The sequence below is a fragment of the Symphalangus syndactylus genome, chromosome 9 (genome assembly GCF_028878055.3).
Source record: "Symphalangus syndactylus isolate Jambi chromosome 9, NHGRI_mSymSyn1-v2.1_pri, whole genome shotgun sequence".
Classification (NCBI taxonomy): domain Eukaryota; kingdom Metazoa; phylum Chordata; class Mammalia; order Primates; family Hylobatidae; genus Symphalangus; species Symphalangus syndactylus.
Genome location: NC_072431.2, coordinates 110,569,556 through 110,594,562, shown reverse-complemented (window position 1 = coordinate 110,594,562; position 25,007 = coordinate 110,569,556). Strand labels below are relative to the sequence as shown.

Sequence of the window (25,007 nt, the reverse complement as noted above, 5' to 3'; positions counted from 1 at the left end):
TGGATCACGAGGTCAAGAGATTGAGACCAGCCTGGGCAACATGGTGAAACCCTGTCTCTACTAAAAATAACAAAAATTAGCCAGGCGTGGTGGCGGGCACCTGTAGTCCCAGCTACTCAGGAGGCTGAGACAGACAGGAGAATGGCATGAACCTGGGAGGCAGAGGTTGCAGTGAGCCAAGATCGCGCCACTGCACTCCAGCCTGGTGACAGAGTGAGACTCTTGTCTCAAAAAAAAAAAAAAAAAAAAAAAAACCAGTTTGGGTCAATAATTTGCGTTTACGGTACTAGTTTATCTCTGTATGTACTTATTTGTCACTTTGTAATTTTTAGGGAGTTGCTTTTCAACTGTCATCTGTTTTTATTAAACTATTTGAAATGAGCTTTGTATTCAGTCACTAGTTTTGTTTCTCCCTTCCAAGTACTAACCAGACTCAACCCTGCTTCTGAGATCAGACAAGATCAGAAGCGTTCAGGGCAGTTTGGTTGTAGACACTAATTGCTTTGCTTATAAGCCTTAAGTGTACCTTACAATTAATAACTTTGGTAATTAATAACTTTGGTAACTTGAAAATTAAGACTAAGCCTGAGCCAAACGGCAAAATCTCATCTCTACAAAAAATTAGCCGAGCATGGTGTTGGGTGCCTGTGGTCCCAGCTACTCAGGAGGCTGAGGTGGGAGGATCGCTTGATGAGCTCGGGAGGTTGAGGCTGCAGTGAGTCAAGATTGTGCCACTGCATTCCAGCATGGGTGACAGAGTGAGACCTTGTCTCAAAAAAAGAAAAGAAAAAAGTAAGACTAAATTCAGTTAGTGACAAAACTTATGTATTACAGTATCTTGACTTAAAAAAACCAAAACCCTTCATTTTCCAAGTTTTTCATAAGCCAGGTATTTTCTTAAATTTGAAGTCTTAGAAACTTAGGTTATTTTGGCTCACTAGCTATATGTGTAGAGTGAAAATAGTATTTCTACATTTGGTCAGTTGCATAATGTTACTATACCTTTGATCCATCTGGAATTTATCTTGGTATGCAGTGTGAAGCAAGCATTGGATTTTGCTTTTTTCTAGGTGACTACCCAGTTGTCTCAGGACTTGATTTTAAAAAGCAGCTTTATTATATACCAAATGTTTATATTTTGGGTATTTTTAGGGATTTCTACTTAGTTCCACTAATCTGTATTTGTGCCAGTACAACACAGCTTTCAGTATTGTATCTTCTAATATTTTAATATCTGATAGGCTAGTCTCCATTTTCTTCGGAGATTTTTTTCTTTTTTTTTCTGCGTTTGCTTAATTGTTACTTCTTTTTTTTTTTTTTGAGATGGAATTTTGCTCTTGTCGCCCAGGCTGGAGTGCAATGGTGTGAGCTCAGCTCACTGCAACCTCTGCCTCCCAGGTTCAAGTGATTGTCCTGCCTCAGCCTCTGGAGTGGGTTGGGATTACAGGCTCCCGCCACAGCTAATTTTTGTATTTTTAGTAGAGACGGGGTTTCACCATGTTGGCCAGGCTGGTCTCAAACTCCTGACCTTAGGTGATCTACCCACCTCGGCCTCCCAAAGTGCTGGGATTACAGACATGGGTCACTGCGCCTGGCCGCTTAATTGTTATTTCTACATGAACTTTAGAATCAGCTTGTCTAGTTAAAAAAAAAAAAAAAAGAAAAAGAAAAACATGATACTTCAGTTTTCATTTGGATCATGGCAAATTTGTATAGCAACTTAGAATTGATCTTAATAATGTTGAATATCCTGCTCAAGAGTATTGTATGTTTTTCTAATTGTCTAAGTTTTCTTTTGTGTCTTTCAGTACAGGTTTAGTTTTCTCCCTTTGTGTCTTCAGTTTATTCCCAGTTCTTAACTGCTATGGTATATTGGTATGTTGTGTGTTTCTCTTATATTTCTTTTATTTCTTTTTTTTTTTTTTTAAAAGAGATGGGATCTTGCAATGTTGCCCAGGCTGGGCTCGAACTCCTGGGCTTAAGCAGTTCTCTTGTTTCAGCACATTATATTTATTATCTGGCCATGTATATATGAAGGCTGTTTCACAGTATTAATTTGTTTCAGAATATTAATTTTGTATCCAGAAATACTTTATCATATTCTCTTGTCAGTTTTTGGGTTTTCCTGGGAAAGTTTCTTATCTGAGTTTTTATAGTTTTTATTTCTCCCATCTAATATGGAATAACAATGCTAAGCAATTGTGATAATAATGGATATCTTTGTCTTGTTGCTGTCCTTTGTGGGAATACTTCTGTAGTCTCCCCACTAGTCAGCATAATCTGGTATTTGGTATTAGTTTTTTGTTTTTTAAAACTCATGTAAAGGAGATAGCCATATGATTTTTCTTCTTTGAGCATTAATGCTGAATTATATCAGCAGAATTGTTAATATTGGTATTAGACTGTATTTATGCAAAAAATCTCCCTTGGACATGGTTTATTCTAAAATGTACTGGTAATTTTGGTTGTTACTTTTTTTTAATCAAGGATTTTCATATCTGTATATATTAGATTTTTCCGAAGTTTTTTGGCACCAATATTATACTCATTTTGTAAATACAAATTAGATACTTTTTTCTATATTTTGGATCCATTAAAATCCCATTGGAGGCCAGGCACAGTGGCTCATGACTGTAATCCCAGCACTTTGGGAGGCCGAGGCAGGCAGATCACCTGAGGTCAGGAGTTCGAGACCAGCCTAGCCACCATGGTGAAACCCTGTCTCTACTAAAAATAAAAAAATTAGCCGGGCGTGGTGGCTCACGCCTGTAATCCCAGCACTTTGGGAGGCCGAGGCGGGCAGATCATGAGGTCAGGAGATTGAGACCATCCTGGTTAACACGATGAAATCCCGTCTCTACTAAAAATAACAAAAAAATTAGCCGGGTGTGGTGGTGGGCGCCTGTAGTCCCAGCTACTCGGGAGGCTGAGGCAGGAGAATGGCGTGAACCTGAGAGGCGGAGTTTGTAGTGAGCCGAGATGGCGCCACTGCACTCCAGCCTGGGTGACAGAGTGAGACTCTGTCTCAAAAAAAAAAAAAAAAATTAGCTGGATGTGGTGGTGGGTACCTGTAATCCCAGCTACTTGGGAGGCTGAGGCAGGAGAATTGCTTGAGCCTGGATGGTGGAGGCTCAAGCCTGGATGGAGTGAGCCGAGATTGAGCTGATTATTAACTCAGCTACTTATTTTAGTTTTATTTTTTGAGGTGGAGTCTCACTCTGTTGCTCAGGCTGGAGTGCAGTGTCGTGATCTCGGCTCACCGCAACCTCTGCTTCCTGGGTTCAAGCCATTCTCCTGCCTCAGCCTCCCGTGTAGCTGGGATTACAGGCATATGCCATGAGATGCGGCTAATATTTTTTGTATTTTTGGTAGAGACGGAGTTTCACCATGTTGGCCAGGCTGGTCTCAAACTCCTGACCTCAAGCGATCTGCCTGCCTTGGCCTCCCAAAGTGTTGGGATTACAGGTGTGAGCCACTACGCCTGGCCTGACTCAGCTACTTCTGATTTTGGAAATTTATTATGGTTTTCTTTGTGTCCTAATATTTACACAAGTTTTGTAAGATGTTCTTTGGGTATTTAGAAAAGTGTGTCCTGCTTTCAAGATGCTTTTGATCTAACAATATAAATTAAATCTAGATTAGAGCTAAATTAGATTTGTTATCTATTTCTGCCTAGTTTTTGTTTCCTATCATTTTTCCCTTATGAGTGGTAATGCTGTGTTATTTGGGGCAATTCAATATTGTTATTCAGTGGTTTGCAGTCTTTATTGTTAATAAAGTAAAACACAATGGTTTGCACTCTTTATTGTTAATAAAGTAAAACACCTGTTACACCTCCATGAAGTCTATAACCTAGAGTCATTTGTATGCTTACTGGTCTAGAAACCACTGATTTATTCTTTGTTCTTTTTTCTCTCTCTGAAGTCGTTATCTTTCATTAGTTACCTATTATTTTTTGTTTGTGTTTTTTCCAACGCTCTGTTGAATTACATATTATTGTGTTTCTTTTTAGTCCTCTTATAGGTACTTGTTGCATACCAGTTTTTTTCCCCCAATTACAAAGTATGTGTGTGTTGATCATAGATAAATGTATTCATATATGCTCAGTACAGGAAACCTGGAAAACAAATAGCACAAAAGGAAAAACCAAAAGGCTAAATTTGTGATCCCACCATTATAAAAATATCTTATCCTTATTTGTTTCCATATCCACATAAACATACTTCCCTCTTTTCCACAATGTCAGGGCCTATTAAATCTTGTTTCTATAGACTAGTGACTCCAATTTTCTTTTTTAGTTTCCAATAAAACGGGTGCTTAGGAAAAATCTGAACCAGTATTTTATTCCAGCTGAATTAAAAGAAATTGATGCATAAAGAAAAGCTTACTGGAGCTATTGAAATGTTCCTCACTATGAATCAGGGTACTGTGACCTCTTTTGTTGGCCTTCCATTTTCAGCCAAGTACGTTGATGTGCAGCAGACAGTAATAAGGGGGCTAAGTTTTGCAAACACAGAGCTTGTGGACAGTGATAGATCCTGAAAGTAGCGTCTCTGGCTAATTCTCAGACTTAATCTGACTGAAAGCAAGGCCTCACAAATTGAATTCAGTCTTCACAGTTACGTTCTTAACTCACAAAAAAAGATTCTAATACTATTCTGTTCAAATAAAAATTTACATGTTTTCTGGCCAGGTGTGGTGGCTCACGCCTGTAATCTCAGCACTTTGGAAGGCCAAGATGGGTGGATCACCTGAGGTCAGGAGTTCGAGACCAGCCTGGCCAACGTGGCAAAAACCCATCTCTACTAAATACAAAAAAATTAGCCGGGCATGGTGGTGTGTGCCTGTAGTACCAGCTACCTGGGAGGCTGAGGCAGGAGGATTGCTTGAACCTGGGAGGCAGAGGGTTGCAGTGAGCCGAGATTGCGTCACCACACTCCAGCCTGAGCGACAGAGGGAGACTCCATCTAAAAAAAAAAAAAATTTTTTTTTTTTTACATGTTTTCTATAGGTATACTAGTTTACTGGTAGAGTGGTTGGAAATGTTTTGCCTTCTTGAAAGTTATATTTAATTCACCAACCTTTTTTTCTTTAAACACATCGTTACTGGTTTGAATAATTCATCAACCTTTCTGGAGCTCTTTCTGCATGTGAGGCAGTATATAAAAGTATCTTTTTTTAATTTTTATAATAAGAATCATTTGAGGTTACTTTATATGTGGTGTAGGGGAATGGTTTCCAGGCTTGAGTTTTATGGATCAGTAAGAAAAAAAATGGGACGATGAACATATGATTGCTAGCTTTTAATTTTGTCAATATAGACATTGGTATCATTTATCTTGAATACTCAATATTTAATTTGGAAACATGAATATTTTTCCTTCATTTTATTCTCTCATTATAGATTTATGGTCTATCTAGAGTTGGCTGGTTATTCAGTCTACTACCTTTATTTTACTGATGAGGGAGCTGAGGCTCCAAAATGCCTTTGAGACCCCACAGAGAAGACAGAAAACTTCTTTCTCATGAATATAGTATAGCCTAATATTGACATGTTACTAGCAGTTACACACATAAATGTTGCTATGACTTGTATGGGAGTTAATTTTTCTTCAGGCTTGAAATGTGATGATTCCCAAAGCCATCTTTTAATGTAAATTAGATAATTTCCTGGATTAATTTGTATCTTGGGAAATTACTGATTGCAGCTATTATTTTAGAAGTGTGACTGATAGCTTACTGAGATTCTGAGTTGCTATTTTGTTTTGGGAAGCGTTTTTAGAGAGTATTATAATAATTTGACAGATACGCAAAAGGAAAGAAGTGAAAATGAGAGAACATTAATACAGTTGCCCTTGGGCTTTCTCCTCCCCTTCTCAGAGGGCCTGGTCCTTCGCAAGGTGTTTTTTATTATTACTTTTTAAAAATTTCCTGGTCTCCTATCCCTGCCTCCTTCAACTTTTCCTTTTCTCATTTCTTCCCATTCCTTAACCCATCTCCTCTTCTTTCATTCTGGCTCCTCCTCCTCTCCCTGCATTTCTCTTGTTACCTGTTTCCCCATCTCTTTTTATTCTTAGATTTATTCTTTGTTCTTTTTTCTGATGTCTTTAATCAGTAATTCAGATTTTAAGTTACTGGGTTTTCTTCCTGTAGCATTTGAACTGAAGTGATACTGAGCTGGAAAAATAGAACATCACTGATAAGTTGTTGGTTTTGGGATTTTTAAGTTTTATTAGTGTAAAAGTTCTTGAATTATGAATGTGTGTTGCAATCCATACCACCAACTAAAAAGAAAGAGAATATGTTTTATTGTTATTTTTGATTGATACTTTCCCTTTAATAGAAGCATATACTTATTTTAGTGGAAATTTATGATTGCTTATACAATTTTTTTTCCCTGTGATTAATTATAGCTTTACATTAGTGGCAAACATTTCTTTTAGTCTTGTTTTGTGCACATTTTTTACATAAGGCAGTTTAATTTAATTTATTAAAACATTTTAAAATTTATAATTATTGGCCAGGAATGGTGGCTCATGCCTGTAATCCCAGCACTTTGGGAGGCCAAGGCAGGAGGATAGCTTGAGCTCAGAAGTTCAAAACCAGCCTGGTCAACGTAGACCTCATTTCTATTAAAACACATACACACACACACACACACACACACACACACACACTTACAGTTATTTTCTATTTATTATGCTTTTTAAAAATTAAATAATTTTTTTAGTTCCATGTCTACTCCTATGTTATGTGCTTTTAGTAAACACTCTTAATGCCATCACAACGTTATCTTCTGGATTTTCCATTATTTAATCATTTTTCCATAATTGAGTATTTAGATAATAGGAGAGTATTGTAAAATAAATGGGTTTAGGAAAAATACAACCCTCGTAGCTTAAATCAGAAGGAATTGGATACCCTGAACAGACCAATAACAAGCAGCAAGATTGAAATGGTAATTAAAAAATTACCAACAAAAAAAGTCCAGGACCAGATGGCTTCACAGCAGAATTCTACCAGACATTCAAAGAAGAGTTGGTACCAATCCTTTTGACACTATTCCACAAGATAAAGAAGGAACCATCCCTAATTCATTGTATGAAGCCAGCATCACCCTACCAAAACCAGGAAAGGACATAACCAAAAAAGAAAACTACAGACTGATATCCTTGATGAACATAGATGCTAAAATCCTTAACAAAATACTAGCTAACCGAATCCAACAACATATCAAAAAGATAATCCACCGTGATCAGGTGGGTTTCATATCAGGGATGCAGGGATGGTTTAACATATGCAAGTCAATAAATGTGATACACCACACAAACAGAATTAAAAACAAAAATCACATGATCATCTCAATAGATGCAGAAAAAGCATTTGACAAGATCCAGCATCCCTTTATGATTAGAACTCAGCAAAATCGGCATACGAGGGACGTACCTCAATGTAATGAAAGCCATCTCTGGGCCAGATGCAGTGGCTCACACCTGTAATCCCAGCACTTTGGGAGGCCGAGGCAGGTGGATTATCTGAGGTCAGGAGTTTGAGACCAGCCTGGCCAACATGGTGAAACCCCGTCCCTACTAAAAATACAAAAATTAGCTCGGCATGGTGGCAGGCGCCTGTAATCCCAGTTACTCAGGAGACTGAGACAGGATAATCGCTTGAACACAGGAGGTGGAAGTTGCGGTGAGCCGAGATCGCGCCATTGCACTCCAGCATGGGTGACAGAGTGAGACTCTGTCTCAAAAACAAAACAAAAAAAAACCCCAACCATCTATGACACACCTACAGCCAACATAATACTGAATGGGGAAAAGTGGAAAGCATTCCCTGTGAGAACTAGAACAAGACAAGGATGCCCATTCTCACCACTCCTCTTCAACATAGTACTGGAAGTCCTAGCCAGAGCAGTCAGACAAGGGAAAGAAATAAAGGGCATCCAAACTGGTAAAGAGGAAGTCAAACTGTCACTGTTTGCTGACAATATGATCGTTTACCTTGAAAACCCTAAAGCCTCTTCCAGAAAGCTCCTAGAACTGATAAAAGAATTCAGCAAAGTTTCTGGATACAAGATTAATGTACACAAATCAGTAGCTCTTCTATACACCAACAGTGACCAAGCAGAGAATCAGATAAAAAACTCAACCCCTTTTACAATAGCTGCAAAAAAATTAAAATACTTAGGAATATACCTAACCAAGGAGTCAAAAGACCTCTACAAGGAAAACTACAAAACACTGCTGAAAGAAATCATAGATGACACAAACAAATGGAAGCACATCCCATGCTCATGGATGGGTAGAATCAATATTGTGAAAATGACCATACTGCCAAAAGCAATCTACAAATTCAATGCAATACCACCATCATTCTTCACAGAATTAGAAAAAAACATTTCTAAAATTCATATGGAACAAAAAAAGAACCTGCATAGCCAAAGCAAGACTAAACAAAGAGAACAAATCTGGAGGCATCACACTACCTGATTTCAAACTATACTATAAGGCCATAGTCACCAAAACAGCATGGTACTGGTATAAAAATAGGCACACAGACCAATGGAACAGAATAGAGAACCCAGAAATAAACCCAAATACTTACAGCCAACTGATCTTCGAGAAAGCAAACAAAAACAAAGTGGGGAAAGGATACCCTTTTTAACAACGGCGCTGGGATAATTGGCTAGCCATATGTAGGAGAATGAAACTGGATCCTCATCTCTCACCTTATACAAGATAGATTAAGGACTTAACGACCTGAAACTATAAAAAATTCTAGAAGATATCATTGGAAAAACCCTTCTAGACATTGGCTTAGGCGAGGATTTTTTGACCAAGAACCCAAAAGCAAATGCAATAAAAACAAAGATAAATAGCTGGGACCTAATTAAGCTAAAGAGCTTTTGCACAGCAAAAGGAATAGTCAGCAGAGTAAACAGACAAGCCACAGAGTGGGAGAAAATCTTCATAATCTATACATCTGACAAAGGACTAATATCCAGAATCTACAACCAACTCAGTAAGAAAAAAACAATCCCATCAAAAAGTGGGCTAAGGACATGAATAGACAATTCTCAAAAGAGGATATACAAATGGCCAACAAACATATGAAAAATGCTCAACATCACTAATGATCAGGGAAGTGCAAATCAAAACCACAATGCGATACCACCTTACTCCTGCAAGAATGGCCATAATAAAAAAATAAAAAAACAGTAGATGTTGGTGTGGATGCAGTGATCAGGCAACACATTTACACTGCTGTGGGAATGTAAACTAGTACAGCCACTCTGGAAAACAGTGTGGAGATTCCTTAAAGAACTAAGAGTAGAACTACCATTTGATCCAGCAGTCCCACTACTTGATATCTACCCAGAGGAAAAGAAGTCATTTGAAAAAGATGCTTGCACACGCATATTTATAGCAGCACAATTCACAAGTGCGAAATCGTGGAACCAACCCAAATGCCTATCAACGAATGGATAAACTGCTGTGTGTATATATGTATATACGATAGTGTGTGTGCGTGTATATATATGTATATACATATGTATATATGTGTCATATATATATACACACACACACACACATATATATATATATATATATATGATGGAATACCACTCAGCTGTAAAAAGGAATGAATTAGCATTTTCTGTGGCTTGGATGAGATTGGAGACTGTTCTAAGTAAAGTAACTCAGGAATGGAAAACCAAACATCGTATGTTCTCACTGATATGTGAAAGCTAAGCTATGAAGATGCAAAGGCATAAGAATGATACAGTGGACTTTGGGGACCTGGGGGGAAGGGTGGGAGGGGGGCGAGGGATAAAAGACCACGAATAGGGTGCAGCATGTACTGCTCGGGTGATGGGTGCACCGAAATCTCACAAGTCACCACTAAAGAACTTATGTAACTGAATACCACTTGTACCCCAATAACTTATGGAAAAATAAATAATAAAAATGGGTTTAAAAAAGTATAGGAAGTTATCGGTGAGACGTGTACATATATATATGTACACACACACATACATACACGTATATACATATATATAAAAGATGTTCTGGGGGAAGAAAACTGACCCTAAGTAGGTATTAAAATGCCTTTGAGCTTTGAGAGACTGAAGTTTTGCTGCATAGTGGACCTTAGAAAAATCTTTATGTGCCCAAATATAGATTTCTCATATTCTTAAGGACTGTGGAAAATAATATATAATATTGGAAAAAAATATATTTTATCAGCTCTATTGAGGCATGATTTTAAAAATTTTACATTATTTACTAACAAAGAGAATTGTATTTTATTTTTCATTTACTCTTCCTTGTGGTCTTCTATCTAGTTGTTCACTGCCTCATTGCCTCTCTGATTTTCAAACTCGGAAGTTGTTGACACGCATCTTTCTGGCCCTCTCCTCTGGAGCACCTCTTTGCTGCCAATTTTTTTCTGCCGTATTTTTCTTGTAATTTAATTTTAAAAACAACTTACTGAGGTGAAATTCACATAGTGTGAAATTAACCATTTTAAAATGATCAATTTAGTGGCAGTTAGTACTCTCATAGTGTTGTGTAATCACCACATCTAGTTCTGAAACCTTTCCATCACTCCAAAGGAGACCCTTACCAATTACACAGTTTCTCTTTCCCAGACCCTGGCAACTGCCAGTCTGCTTTCAGTCTCTTTGGATTTTCCCTTTCTGGACACCTCATATGAATAGCATCACAAAATATTTGTGAACTTTTATGTCTTGTTTTTTTATTTTTAATTTTTTTTAGAGCTGGGGTCTCACTCTGTTGCCCAGGCTGCAGTGCAGTGGTGCAATCATAGCTCACTGCAGCCTTCACCACCTGGACTCAAGTGAACCTGATTAGCTGGGACTACAGGCGTGCACCACCACACCATGCTAATTTTTTTTTTTTTTTTTTTTTTTTTTTTTTTTGAGACTGGCTCTCTTGCCCAAGCTGGAGTGCAGTGGCTTAATCATGGCTCACGGCAACTTTTGCCTCCTGAGCTCAAGCCATCCTCCCACCTCAGCCTCCCAAGTAGCTGGGACTACAGGTGCGTACCACCGTGCTCGGCTAATTTTTGTATGTTTAGTAGAGATGGGGTTTTGCCACATTACCCAGGCTGGTCTCAAACTCCTGAGCTCTAGTTAATTTTGAAATATAGAATATATTATTGTTAACTGTAGTCACCTTACTGTACAATAGAATACCAGAGCTTATTCTTCCTGTGTGATGGTAACTTTAATCATTCATCAACTTCTCCCCATCCCACCGCCTGCCCTCCTCTTTACTACCCTCCCCACCTCTCCGGCCTCTGGTAATTACTATTATACTCTCTACTTTTTTGGGAGGGGTGTTTGCTATTTATTTATGATAAATATTCCACATCTGTGATTCTCTGCAGTCAGAAGTTCTTTGAGAGGATGCCATCAGCCTTGGTCAGTCAGAGAATGGAGTCATCTGATTTACCATCCTGTGAATGGCCCTAGGCAGATAGCATAGGTGATTGTTGTTACTGTTTTGAGACAGAATCTCTGTCTGTTGCCCAAGCTGGAGTGCAGTGGCGTGATCTCGGCTCTCTGCAGCCTCTGCCTCCTGGGTTCAAGTGATTCTCCTGCCTCAGCCTCCCGAGTAGTTGGGACTACAGGCATGTGCCACCATGTCCAGCTAGTTTTTGTATTTTTGTAGATACTGAGTTTCACCATGTTGGCCAGGCTGGTCTCGAATTCCTGACCTCAGGTGATCTGCCTTCTTCGGCTTCTCAAAGTTCTGAGATTACAGTCGTGAGCTACCGTGCCTGGCTGGTGGTGGTGGTTGTTTTTTTAATTTTTGTTTTTTCAACTTTTGTTTAGATTCAGGGGGCACATGTGCAGTTTGTTACCTGAGTAACAACAACAAAAAAAGCCTCTACTTTTATGAGATAAACTTTTTTAGATTCTGTATGAGTAAGATCATATAAAATTTGTCTTTCTGTGTCTGGCTTGTTTCAGTTAACCCAAAGTCCTGCAGGTTCATTCATATTGTCATAAATGACAGGATTTCGTTCTTTTTTTTTTGAGACAGTCTTGCTGAGTTGCCCAGGCTGGAGTGCAGTGGCACCATCTCGGCTCACTGCAACCTCCGTCTGCCAGCCTCAAGTGATTCTCATGCTGGATTTCATTCTTTTTTTTATGGTGAACAGTTGAGCCTTTTAAAAAAGGCAAGCATCTGGCTGGGCGCAGCAGCTCACACCTGTGATCCCAGCACTTTGGGAGGCTGAGGCGGGTGGATCACAAGGTCAAAAGATCGAGATCATCCTGGCCAACATGGTGAAACCCCGTCTGTACTAAAAATACAAAAAATTAGCCAGGCGTGGCGGCGGGGGCCTGTTATCCTAGCTACTTGGGAGGCTGAGGCAGGAGAATGGCTTGAACGCGGGAGGCGGTGGTTGCAGTGAGCTGAGATCATGCCACTGCACTCCAGCCTGGTGACAGAGCGAGACTCCATCTCAAAAAAAAAAAAAAAAAAAGCCAAGCATATCCATTTAAGTTTTGGTGGAACTTCTTTATAACTTTCCTGATGTCAGCATATTCTAGGTGTTGTTTGGAAAATTACTTATTAAATCAAAGACTCAAACAGCCTCTCTCAAGTTCTTTACCTCAGCAACAGTTGCTTCTTCAAACAGCTGATATCACACAATTTTTATTGGAGTTATAGAAATGAAACACAAATTTTCTGCATATGTCTGTGAGCATATTCACAACTCTCATTGCTGGAAGTTTAGATACCGCTACTTTCCCAATTTAGGAAAACAGATTTCTGGTATGTGCCTATGTGGGAAGGTTGAGGCTGCTAAGAATCTTGCTTCTGGGTTTTAGAAGTCTCACTGTGAGACCGGGTGCACTGGCTCATGCCTGTAATCGCAGCACTCTGGGAGGCTGGGGTGGGTGGATCACTTGAGCCCAGGAGTTTAAGACCAGCCTGTCCAACATGGCAAAATCCCGTTTCTACTAAAAATACAAAATAATTAGCCGGGTGTGATGGCACACTCCTGTAATCTCAGCTACTCGGGGAAGCTGAGGCATGAGAATTGTTTGAACCTGGGAGGCAGAGGTTGCAATAAAGATTGCGCCACTGCACTCCAGCCTGGGCGACAGCGAGATGCCTATGAAATGTTTTCTGCATGTATGAAAAGGTTAAATCATTTTCAGTATGGTTTGCTGGTTCTTTGAAAATTGATAATACATACACTTTATAAATTTAATTCTCCATGAACTACAATATCAAACAGAATACACTCTATCTCTGCACCATGCTGAAAAATGGAAACTTTTTTTTTTTGGAAACAGGGTCTCGCTCTGTCGCCTAGGCTGCAGTGCAGTGGCACCATCACTGGTCACTGCAGCCTTGACTTCCTGGGCTCAGGTGATTCTCCTACCTCAGCCTCCCGAGTAGGAGGGACTACAGGCATGCAACACCACACCAGCAAATTTTTTGTATATTTGTAGAGATGAGGTTTCACCATGTTGCCCAGGCTGGTCTTGGAACTCCTAGGCTCAAGTAATCCACCTGCCTCAGCCTTCCAAAATGAGGGATTACATGTGTAAGTCACCACGTCTGGCTGAAAACAGAAACTTTTCAAGAAAAGTTTTAAAAGAAACTACCAAATTAATAGATGTTACCATATAACGTTCAGAAATACAATTATTTTATGAATTATTCCCAGTGCTATTACTTAGATGCAACCATTGTAAATATTTTTTATGTACAAGTTGAGTATCCCTCATCTAAATCCTTGGCACCAGAAGTGTTTCAGATCTCAGATTTTCTAACTTTTTGCATCATACTTACTGGTTCAGCATCCCTAATCTGAAAAAAATGCCCCTATGAACATTGAGTCTTGCCTTGTCTCCCCTCCTCTCCTCTCCTCTCCCCTCCCCTCCCTTCCCCTCCCCTCTCCCTTCCCCTCCTCTCTCCCTTCCCCTTTTCCCTCCCCTTCCCTTTCCCTTCTACTCCTTTCCCCTCTCCCCTTTCCCCTCTCCCCTCTCCCATCCCCTCCCCCTCCCCCTTCCCCTCTCCCTTCCCTCTCCCTTCCCCTCCCCTCTCCCCTGTCCTCCCCTCTCCCCTCCCTCCTCCCCTCTCCCCCTCCCCGTCCTGTCTCCCCTCCCCTCTCCCCCCTTTCCCTCCCACTCCACCTCCCCTCCCCCCTCTCATCTTCCCCCTCCCCCTCACTCCTCTCTCCCCTCCCCCTCCCCCTCACTCCCCTCCCCTCCCTTCTTTCCTCCCCCTCCCCCTCCCCTCCCCTCTTCCGTCCCCTTCACCCTCACTCCCCTCCCCCTCCCCTCCCCTCTTCCCTCCCCCTCCCCTCCCCTCTTTCCTCCCCCCTCCCCTCCCCTCTTTCTTCCCCTCCCTCTCCCCTCCCCTCCCCCTCACTCCCCTCCCCTCTTTCCTCCCCTCCCTCTCCCCTCCGCCTCACTCCCCTCCCCTCTTTCCTCCCCTCCCTCTCCCCTTTCCCTCCCCTCCCCCTCCCATTCCCCCCTCCCCCCTTTCCTCCTCTCTCCTCCCCTCCCCTCTCCTCCCCTCTCCTCTCCTGCCCTCTCCTCTCCTCTTTTCTTAGACAGGGTCTTGTGCTGTTGCACAGGCTAGAGTTCAGTGGCACCTTCTTAACTCACTGCAGCCTCAAATCCTGAGCTTAAGTGATCATCCCACATCAGCCTCCCAAGTAGCTAGGACGATAGGCATGCACCACCACGCCCAGCGAATTTTTGATTTTCATTAATTAATTATTTTTTGTGTGTGAGACAGGGTCTCACTCTGTTGCCCAGGCTGTAGTGCAGTGGCTCACTGCAACCTCAATCTCCCGGGCACAAGCGATCCTCCCATCTCAGCCTCCCAAGTAGCTGGGACTACAGGTGTATGCCAACACGCCCAGCTAATTTTTAAAATTTTTTATAGGGACAGGGTCTCCCTATGTTGCCCAGGCTGGTCTTGAACTCCTGTGCTTAAGTGATCCTCCCAGCTCGGCCTCACAACATACTGGGATATAGGAGTGAGCCACCAAGCCTGGCCTTGGCTAATTTTTAATTTTTTTTTGTATAGAGATGGGGTCTCACTGTGTTGCTGGTCTCAAATTCCTGAGCTCAAGTGATCCTCCCACCTCTGCCGCCCAAAGCACTGGGATTACAGGCATGAGCCACAGTACCTGGATCTTTTTTTTGGACTTTGGGAGTGAGACGTGAGGATTCTGTCAGCCCTGAAACCTTAGGTCTTCTGGTTTCTTTTTTGTACTCTCAATTTTCTTTGTACTACCTTCAAGGTATAATGTGCCTAAGAAATATTTCCTTGTTTTTCAGGTTCTAAATGGCTTCTAAGAAGTTGGGTGCAGATTTTCATGGTAAGTGGACTGTTAGAATCATGGTTTAAGTTATGATTTGATCAGAGGATTTGGAATCACTTAGCATAGTTTTAAGTACAGTGCCCCTTTTTGTCTCTTAATGAACAGCTTGACAAAAAGTTGTACAACAATGTATCATGTATATCCGAAAGGTCTTCAGAGAACTTGAAATATTTCTTCAAATGGGTAGTTAAAGTTCAGAGTGTCTCTGGTTATTGTACTTGAAGCTACTAGTGATAGATTAGGAGTCTGCCTGTTCTGGTTCTTCAGCAGCATTGAAGGTATAGTTACCTTTCCCTTTCCCGTTCGTTAGTCATAGCTCTTCTCTATATGTGTGTGTGTGAAAAATTCTAACCCTTTGGTTAATGCTTTATAATGTTTTAGTTTAGTTCCCTGTGCCCCATCAAAGGAAGTAATTTACTACAAATCAATCACTATATTACAGAGGTATCAATACTGATATTTATAATTTTGAATTTGAAAGTAAGAGCTTCTCTGTCATCTTTTCCTAAGATACAACCTTCCAAAATGGAATACAATAATAAACTACTATCTGCCTTTGGAGGGGAATGGAGGGAGGTGGAGGTACCTAAGAAGTTAAAATTATACCGTTTTTTCATACAGTAGAAGATAAGAATTAAAAACCAGAAGTAGCCAAATAACACAGTTATTTTAAGAGAGGTAAAGCCAATCTTCCATGTTAAAAATTATATCAGCCAGGCACAGTGGCGTGTGCCTGCAGTCCCAGCTACTCAGGGGGCTAAGGTGGGAGGATTGCTTGATCCCAGAAGTTTGAAGTTGCAGTGATCATGCCACTGCACTCCAGCCTGGGTGACAGAGTGAGACCCTGACTCAAACAAAAAAATACATATATATATCACATCATTTTAAGAATTATTTACTAGACTGCCTGGGGACGTGTTGGTATGCTCTTCTGAGCTGCGAGTGGTTGCTGGTAAGATCACTCAGCTGAGTCAGAGTGGTGCGCAGTGACTGTGATTTTACTTGCTTATATATTTTATACAACAGCCTTTGAATTTTGATTTATCAGTGTGCATATACTTACATAGATGACCTGCCTGAGTTTTTAAAAATCCTTTTGAAGTTATTCAAACTCTGGAATTAGCATTCCTTAAAGAGGTCAGGCATCTTGTCTTTCAGGTAAGCTATTTCCTATTATTTATAGATTATTACAGGTCTTCTTAAAAGTATTCAAATGATAGCAGAAAGGCAGATCTGGGCAGGGCACGGTGGCTCATGCCTGTAATCCCAACAGGAGATTAGGAGGTTGAGGCGAGAGGATCGCTTGAGGCCAGGAGTTCAAGACCAGCCTGGGCAACATAGTGAGAACCTGTCTCTACAAAAAATTTTAAAAATTACCTGGGCATGCTGGTATGTGCCTGTAGTCTCAGCTACTTGGGAGGCTGAGAGGTGGGAGAAGTGCTGAGCCCGGGAGGTCAAGGCTACGGTGAGCCATGATCACGCCACTACACTCCAGCCAGAATCACATGAGAGCCTGTCTCAAACAAACAAAAAATGATTCTTGCCACTGAGCTTAAGAAAAGAAAAAGGGAAAAAAAGGCAGATCTGAATTCCCTCTAGATCACCTTTTCAAGGGAGAAAAGAGAGGACAGAGCCAAGGGCAGAGGAAAAGCTTAGGGAGAGAAAATAGCAAAAATGAAAAATTTACACTTATTTCAAAAGATAGACTTTCTGTTTTGAATCTTTGGAACATCTGTCTTGATCAGACTGAAAATAGTGGACCCCATGTTTTGTGTTTCAACTGAACGTTCCAGAGAGAAGATTATAATTCTGAAGGTGTCTGTTCAGTAAAGACTGATATTTCCCATATCTCCTTAAATTCCTAACCAGGCCGGGCGCGGTGGCTCATGCCTGTAATCCTAGCACTTTGGGAGGCCGAGGCGGGTGGATCACCTGAGGTCAGGAGTTCAAGACCAGCCTGACCAACATGGAGAAACCCTGTCTCTACTAAAAATACAAAATTAGCCGGGTGTGGTGACGCATGCCTGTAGTCCCAGCTACTCGGGAGGCTGAGGCAGGAGAATCGCTTGAACCTGGGAGGCAGAGGTTGCGGTGAACTGAGATGGTGCCACTGCACTCCGTTCCGTCTCAAAAAAAAAAAAAAAAAAAAAAAAAACAAAGTGTTATTTTTTTTGTTTCTGAGACGGAGTCTCGTTCTGTCACCCAGGCTGGAGTGCGGTGGCACAATCTCAGCTCACTGCAAGCTCTGCCTCCTGGGTTCACGCCATTCTCTGCCTTAGCCTCCCGAGTAGCTGGGACTACAGGCGCCTGCCACCATGCCCAGCTAATTTTTTTTGTATTTTTTAGTAGAGGCGGGGTTTCACCATATTAGCCAGGATGGTCTTGAGCTCCTGACCTCGTGATCCGCCCGCCTTGGCCTCCCAAAGTGCTGGGATTACAGGCGTGAGCCACTGTGCCCAGCCCAAGTGTTATTGTTTAAATGAAACTTTCTACCTGAGTAAAATTTAGGAGAAAAATTTTCTTTCTCCCTTAGGCTGCTTCTCCTTTAACAGGGCTCTTTTTGCTGAGTTCCTGGTTGAATTTCACTGGCTTTAGTTGTTTTTTTTGTTTGTTTTTTGTTTTTTGTTTTTTTTTTTTTTGGGAACAGAACAATAAACACCTTCATTACATGGGTGAAGACAAAACGAGGATTTATTTGCCTTTCCGGACCTTGATTTTCCTAAGATAGAACTCCAACTCCTTGCCCTCTAGCACATAGCCATCTGCTTGGCCACACTGTCCTGGCCTTGAAGCGATGCATGCAAGAAGCTTGCCCTGCTGGAACTGCTCCTCCAGGAGACTGCTGATTTTGGCATTCTTTTTCCTTTCATTGATTTCTTCTGAAATTTTTTAGATCATTTTTTGTTTAAAATCTCTTCTTCCTCAGGAGTCAGCTTGGCTCCTTTCTTGCGGCCCAGGGGTAGCGCATAGTGGGACTCGTACCACTGTCCATACAGTGTGCTGTCGATGAGTATGGTGTGCTGTCTGTTGATGAGCATGAAGCAATTCTTCACCAGGGTCTTGGTACGGACCAGCTCGTTATTAAACGCATTGTAGACAACATCGATGATCCTTGTTTTGCAAGTACAACACTGAGCCCCAGGAGAAATTCCCCACATGCAGCCTTAGGGCATGGTATTTCTTGTTACTTCCTCAAACATGGACTGTGTGGATGTGGCAGGGGCCAATGTTGGTGTTGGCAGCTGGGCACCCCTGCTCATACTTCCGCTTCTTGTGGTAGGGCTTTCTCTTGCCCCCGGTCGTGCGGTGCTTGTGTCAGTTCTCCTGAGAGATGCCCATCGCTCGGCGCTGGCTGGAAAGAGCTAGTTGGGTTTTTAGAGTAAAGTATCCTATTTTTAGATATCAGGTAGTTTAATAGAAATGAAAGGCAATAGATGGAGAATATTTAATAGGCAATTGTGTAGGCATGTGAGTACAGAAAATAAAGTTTCTGCTCTCTCAAGGCTAAAATTAGAAAGCCAGGAACTAAGGCTACTCCTTCCACTTCTCAGGAAGCTGCTTAGCCTTTCTTCACTATATGTCTCTGTGTCTGTGATCCATTATTATTCTTCAGTTCATAGACTTGCTTTCTTGGCCTAATAGTATAGAGTACACAGGGCTATAAATGGCCACCCCAGTTAAGGTGCTGCTTGGCTACTTGATCTTTCAGTTTCAGTGGGTAGCATCATAGAGATAGAGATTTTATATCTTTTGGTCAGGGCAAACTGATGGCATAGCCTTCTTAGCTTATGAGCCTGTGGATTGGATCCTCCGAAGTTAGATATCTGACTGGTCCATTGGGAAGTTAATGGATGTGGGTAACTTTTCTGTGGCACTTGGGGTATGGACAGGGAGGTAATAACTGCTGTCATGACTGGATATTAAAATGTATTTTTTTTCTTTTTAATATTTGGGACTGACTAGGTCTGGTGCTGTGCTGTTTTTGACTAGCACTTGATTTACCTCTGAGTTTATTATTTTCAACTAAAGGTGAACAACTTCACTGTTACTAGTAACCATATATCCCTAAATAACAGAATAAGGGAAACAAACAGTTATTTCTCAAACTTCTAAAAATATTATTATCCATTTCTTATAAAAACTGCATACCCTTGGCTTAGTTTGGATAAGGACTTTCTTGGAGCCTGGTACTTTAAAATCTCAATCCTCTGGCCAGGCGCAGTGGCTCACGCCTGTAATCGCAGCACTTTGGGAGGTCGAGGCAGGCTGATCAGGAGGTCAGGAGATCGAGACCATCCTGGCTAACATGATGAAACCCTGTCTCTACTAAAAATACAAAAAAAAATTAGCTGAGCATGGTGGCGGGTGCCTGTAGTCCCAGCTACTTGGGAGGCTGAGGCGGGAGAATGGCATGAACCCAGGAGGCAGAGCTTGCAGTGAGCCGAGATCACGCCACCGCACTTCAGCCTGGGTGACAGAGCAAGACTCCGTCCTAAAAAAAAAAAAAGAAAAGAAAAAAGAAATCTTAGTCCTCTTTAACTGATTCTTATTTTCATCTAGGAGAAAGGTTATTTATCTGGAAAATGTGTTGAGACTCTAATTTATGAAAAAATAGACCCCATGATAAGATTTGATAAAACTAGCCCCCCTCCTTAAATCACTTTATTGAGGTATAATTGATATATAAAAAGCTGTACATATTTACATATTTAATGTATACATCTTGATGAGTTTGAGGATAAGTATACGCTTATGAAACCATCACCATCATTAAGGCATAAACATTCATTACCTTCCAAAGTTTCCTCCTACTCTATTGTGTGTGTGTGTGTGTGTGTGTGTGTGTGTGTGTGTGTGTGTGTGTGTGGTGGGCTGGAGGGATTGCTTGAGGCCAGGAGTTTGAGACCAGCCTGGGCAACATAGAAAAACCCCGTTTCTTGTCTTTTTTTTTGAGATGGAGTCCTGCTCTGTCGCCCATGCTGGAGTGCAGTGGTGCCATCTCTGCTCACTGCATCCTCTACCTCCTCAAGCAATTGCTCAAGCAATTCTCCTGTCTCAGCCCCCGAGTAGCTGGGATTATAGGTGTGCACCACCATGCCTGGCTAATTTTTGTATTTTTAGTAGAGACAGGGTTTTGCCATGTTGGCCAGGCTGGTTTTGAACTCTTGACCTCAGGTGATCCACCCGCCTCTGCCTCCCAAAGTTCTGGGATTACAGGCATGAGCCACCGCGCCTGGCCTTGTTTCTACAAAAAATTAAAAATTAGCCAGGTGTGGTGGAGCTTCTCTATAGTCCTAGCTGCTCAGGAGCCTGGGACAGGAGGATTGCTTAAGCCCGGGAGTTCAAGGTGATAGTGAGCTATGATCACATGTGCATTAGGTTGTTTGGTGTTGTTCCAGATATCTCTTAACACTGTTCAATTTTTTTTTCCCTTTTTCTCTCTTTGTATTTCAGTTTGGCTAATTTCTTTTGACCTAACTTCAAGTCCCAAGTCTTTCTTATGCTGATTATTGTCTTTGGATTAGCATAGCCTGGCTTATGAACCATCAAAATTTTTCTTTTCTGATGATGCATTTTGCACTTGTGGCATTTCCATTTGTCTCTTTTTATTTCCATCTCTCTGCTGAAGTTCCCATCTGCTCACATGTTTAGTTTTTCCGTTAGACCCTTTAACATATTTATTATTGTTATTTTAAAGCTCCCTGTCTGATGTTTACAATATCTTGGCTATCCCTGAATTTGGGTCTGATGACTGGTTCTTCTCTTAATTCTGGATCACATTTTCTTGCTTCTTTTTGTGTCTTATAGTTTTTAATTGAATGCCAGACAATGTATATTAAAAAGCTGATTTTGTAGATTATATGGCTTGATTTGTTGTTAGGATATGAGTAACATTTTCTTGTGATTTCACATCTTACAACAGATATCTATGTTATTTTGTTATTTATGATTTTGCCAGTGTTACCTGGCTTGTGGCTTTAAGACAGTTTTTTATTTATTTATTTATTTATTTATTTATTTATTTATTTATTTATTTATTTTTAAGTCCTTTGCTGCAGGAGGCACTGATGGCTAAGATGGTGATAACCAGTCATGGAATTACAGATTTACTCAATTTTAAGTTTGATCTTCTTTTTAAAAAAACCTCAATTTGAATCTCCTCACGATAATACCTGAATTAAATATTATGCATTTGCTATCCTCTATTGGAGATTTCTTCCCCCACCCGGAATTGCACTTTTTTTAGAAAAAATGGGCAGGTTGCAGAATCATAGGCATATCAGCAGTTTAGAAAGAAAGCAAGCAAATGAAGTCTTCTCAGAGTTTATCCTGAGTCATTACATATTCAGCCCACTCATTGTCTTCCACCAAAGTGGTATGCAGAACCTAACTTCGAGGAACTGCCACAACCACAGCCATTAGGCATGCACTTAGTGGCTATTTAAAAAATTGAACTTAGGAAAATGGGCTCAAATATTTTAGGAAGATTTTCAGTAATAAGGACTGAAACTAAAAGGTATTTGAGGTTGAGGCAGAAAATTGTTAGCTATAATATTTTAAATTCTAGATACATTGGATAAAAATGGACAGTTCCACTTTGGGAGGCTGAGGTGGGAGGACTGCTTGAGTCTGGGAATTTGAGACCAGCCTGGGCAACAAAGTGAGCCCTCAGCTCTACAAAAAAATTAAAAAAATTAGCTGGGCATGGTGGTGCATGCCTATAGTCTCAGCTACTCAGGAGGCTGAGGTGGGAGGATCACTTGAGCCCAGGAGAATGAGGCTGCAGTGAGTGGTGATGATGTCATTGCACTCCAGCCTGGGTGAGAGAGCAAGACCCTGTCTTAAAAAAGAAGCTGGGTGCGGTGGCTCACGCCTGTAATCTCAGCACTTTGGGAGGCTGAGGTGGGAGGATCACGAGGTCAGGAGATCGAGACCATCCTGGCTAACACAGTGAAACCCCATCTCTACTAAAAATACAAAACATTAGCCAGGCGTAGTGGCAGGCACCTGTAGTCCCAGCTACTCTGGAGGCTGAGGCAGGAGAATGGCGTGAACCCAGGAGGTGGAGCTTGCAGTGAGGCAAGATCGTGCCACTGCACTCCAGCCTGGGCAACAGAGCGACACTTCATCTCAAAAAAAAAAAAAAAAAAAAAAAAAAAAGAAAAGATAATTCCTGAGGCATAATTGGTTATATTTGGGAGAAATATATTTTGTAATTCTCACAGCACCATCATTAATAGTACTTAACGGTGGTCTCTATCCATTATTACAATACTGCTTTCTTTGTTCCCTTTTTCTATTTTTGGAGATGGAGTCTCAGTCGCCCAGGCTGGAGTTCAGTGGCGCGATTTTGGCGCACTGCAGCCTCTGCCTCCTGGGTTCAAGCGATTCTCCTGCCTCAGTTTCCCGAGTACCTGGGATTACAGGCGTGCATCACCACGCCTAGCTAATTTTTTTTTGTATTTTTAGTAGAGATGGGGGTTTCACCATATTGGCCAGGCTGGTCTTGAAATCCTGACCTCAAGTGATATATCCGCCTTGGCCTCCCAAAGTGCTGGGATTACAGGTGTGAGCCACTGTGCCTGGCCACGTTCCCATCTCTTTAAATGCCTTTTTGCCCTTTATCCCTACCTCCTCCTTCCAGTAATCACTGAACTATTTGTTCATTCTCTCTTAATAAAGCTTTTAAAGTACTAAGACCCTGGAGGGTTGGGGGATGTACTAAATAAATCACCTTGGCATTGGCTTTATTAGTGAAAGGAAACTGGTTTTTAAACCAGATACCTGCAATTGGTGCTAACAGCAGCCCTTTAAAGGTATTCGACCTCATCTTTTCTGTCCCTAAGCCAGGACCTAGTTTCATTTATAGAATATAAGTTTGTCAGTGTATATCACACTATAGTAGTTTGCTATCTGAAAGGTAGGCAAGGAAATCACTTCTCTTATAGGATTTTATTTGACTCATATCTTTTTTTTTTTTTTTTTGAGATGGAGTCTTGCTCTGTCACCCAGGCTGCAGTGCAATGACGTGATCTTGCACGTCACTGCAAGATCCTGCATCTTGCAACCTCTGCAACCTCTGCATCCCAGGTTCAAGCGATTCTCCTGCCTCAGCCTCCTGAGTAGCTGGGATTACAGGCACACACCACCATGCTCGGCTAATTTTTGTATTTTTGGTAGAGATGGGGTTTCACCATGTTGGCCAGGATGGTCTTGATCTCCTGACCTTGTGATTCTCCCACCTCAGCCTCCCAAAGTGCTGGGATTACAGGCGTGAGCCACTGTACCCGGCCTGACATGGAGTCTTGCTCTGTCGCCAGGCTGGAGTGCAGTGGAGCCATCTTGGCTCACTGCAGCCTCCGACTCCCTGGTTCAAGTGATTCTCCTGCCTCAGCCTCCTGAGTAGCTGGGATTACAGGAACTTGCTACCACGCCCAGCTAATTTTTTGTATTTTTAGTAGAGATGGGGTTTCACCATGTTGGCCAGGATGGTCTCAATCTCCTGACCTCATGATCTGCCTGCCTCGGCTTCCCAAAATCCTGGGATTACAGGCATAAGCCACCGTGCTTGGCCCCTAATTTTTGTATTTTTAGTAGATATGAGGTTTTACCATGTTGGCCAGGCTGGTCTCGAACTCCTGACCTCAGGTGATCCACCTGCCTCTGCCTCCCAAAATGTTGGGATTACAGGCATGAGCCACCAAACCGGCCTCATATCTTTAGCACAGTACTTTTTTTTGTAGTTTTTTTCTCCCTCAACTCCTTGTTACCAATCTACAATAGAACTGGTTATTTAAGAAAATTTAGTTGTTGTTGTTATTATTATTATTATTGAAATGGAGTCTCGCCCTGTCGCCCAGGCTGGAGTGCAGTGGTGTGATCTCAGCTCACTGCAACTTCTGCCTCCCGGGTTAAAGCAATTCTCCTGCTTCAGCCTCCTGAGTACCTGGGATTACATGGGCACGCCACCATGCCCAGCTAATTTTTTGTATTTTTAGTAGAGACGGGGTTTCACCATGCTGGCCAGGCTGGTCTCGAACTCCTGACCTTGTGATCCGCCTGCCTTGGCCTCTCGAATTGCTGGGATTACAGGCGTGAGCTGCCGCACCCGGCCAAATATAGTTATTATTAATGTGGATAGATTTTATCACTTTTGTGTATCATCTGTGCTTATTACTGTTAAACAAAAGACTTAATTGTGTGCTTGTTAACTTGACTGTAAATCTTTCCAATGATTCTTAGTGCCAGTTTCAGCTTTGTTTCCAGTTAATCAGGATACTAGCCAAAGTTAGAATCTTTCAATAACATTTGAGTCCCTATTTTCAAAGAAAACAGACAAAAATTCTTTAAAATTAGAGCTTTAGTTCTAATCTTTTAAAATATAAGCATTTTATAAGTGCCATAGAGTTTAAGTGTTGTAATCAATACTTAGTTTTGTTGGTAAGCTGTGATGGCACCCAGCACTTTTTTGGTGGTGCTGGGGCGGGGGATGACATCTGTCTGGTACATTTTTGTAACTTTGTTCAGATCTCAGACATATGCTTGTATCATGTATGAGTAATCTGTTAAAAACATTTTCATGAGTAGCCTTGTCATTTTTGGGCAAATAATTTTCA

The 25,007-nt window shown here is 41.4% G+C and overlaps 1 protein-coding gene and 1 pseudogene across 3 annotated transcripts in view; one reads left to right on the top strand and one right to left on the bottom strand.

The window, feature by feature from the left end:
- Nucleotides 1-25,007, top strand: part of UBAP1 (ubiquitin associated protein 1) — a 73,244-nt gene that overhangs the window by 26,091 nt on the left and 22,146 nt on the right. For 2 of the 3 annotated variants that reach the window (XM_055293910.2, XM_055293909.2), the window contains exon 2: nucleotides 15,347-15,387. The exons of the other annotated variant lie outside the window; for it this stretch is intronic. In XM_055293910.2, the coding sequence (XP_055149885.1) occupies nucleotides 15,385-15,387 (3 nt within the window). In that variant the 5' untranslated portion in view covers nucleotides 15,347-15,384. The remainder of the gene's footprint in view (nucleotides 1-15,346; nucleotides 15,388-25,007) is intronic. 3 annotated transcript variants of the gene reach the window in all.
- On the bottom strand, nucleotides 18,022-18,729 carry LOC129490239 (small ribosomal subunit protein eS8-like; annotated as a pseudogene).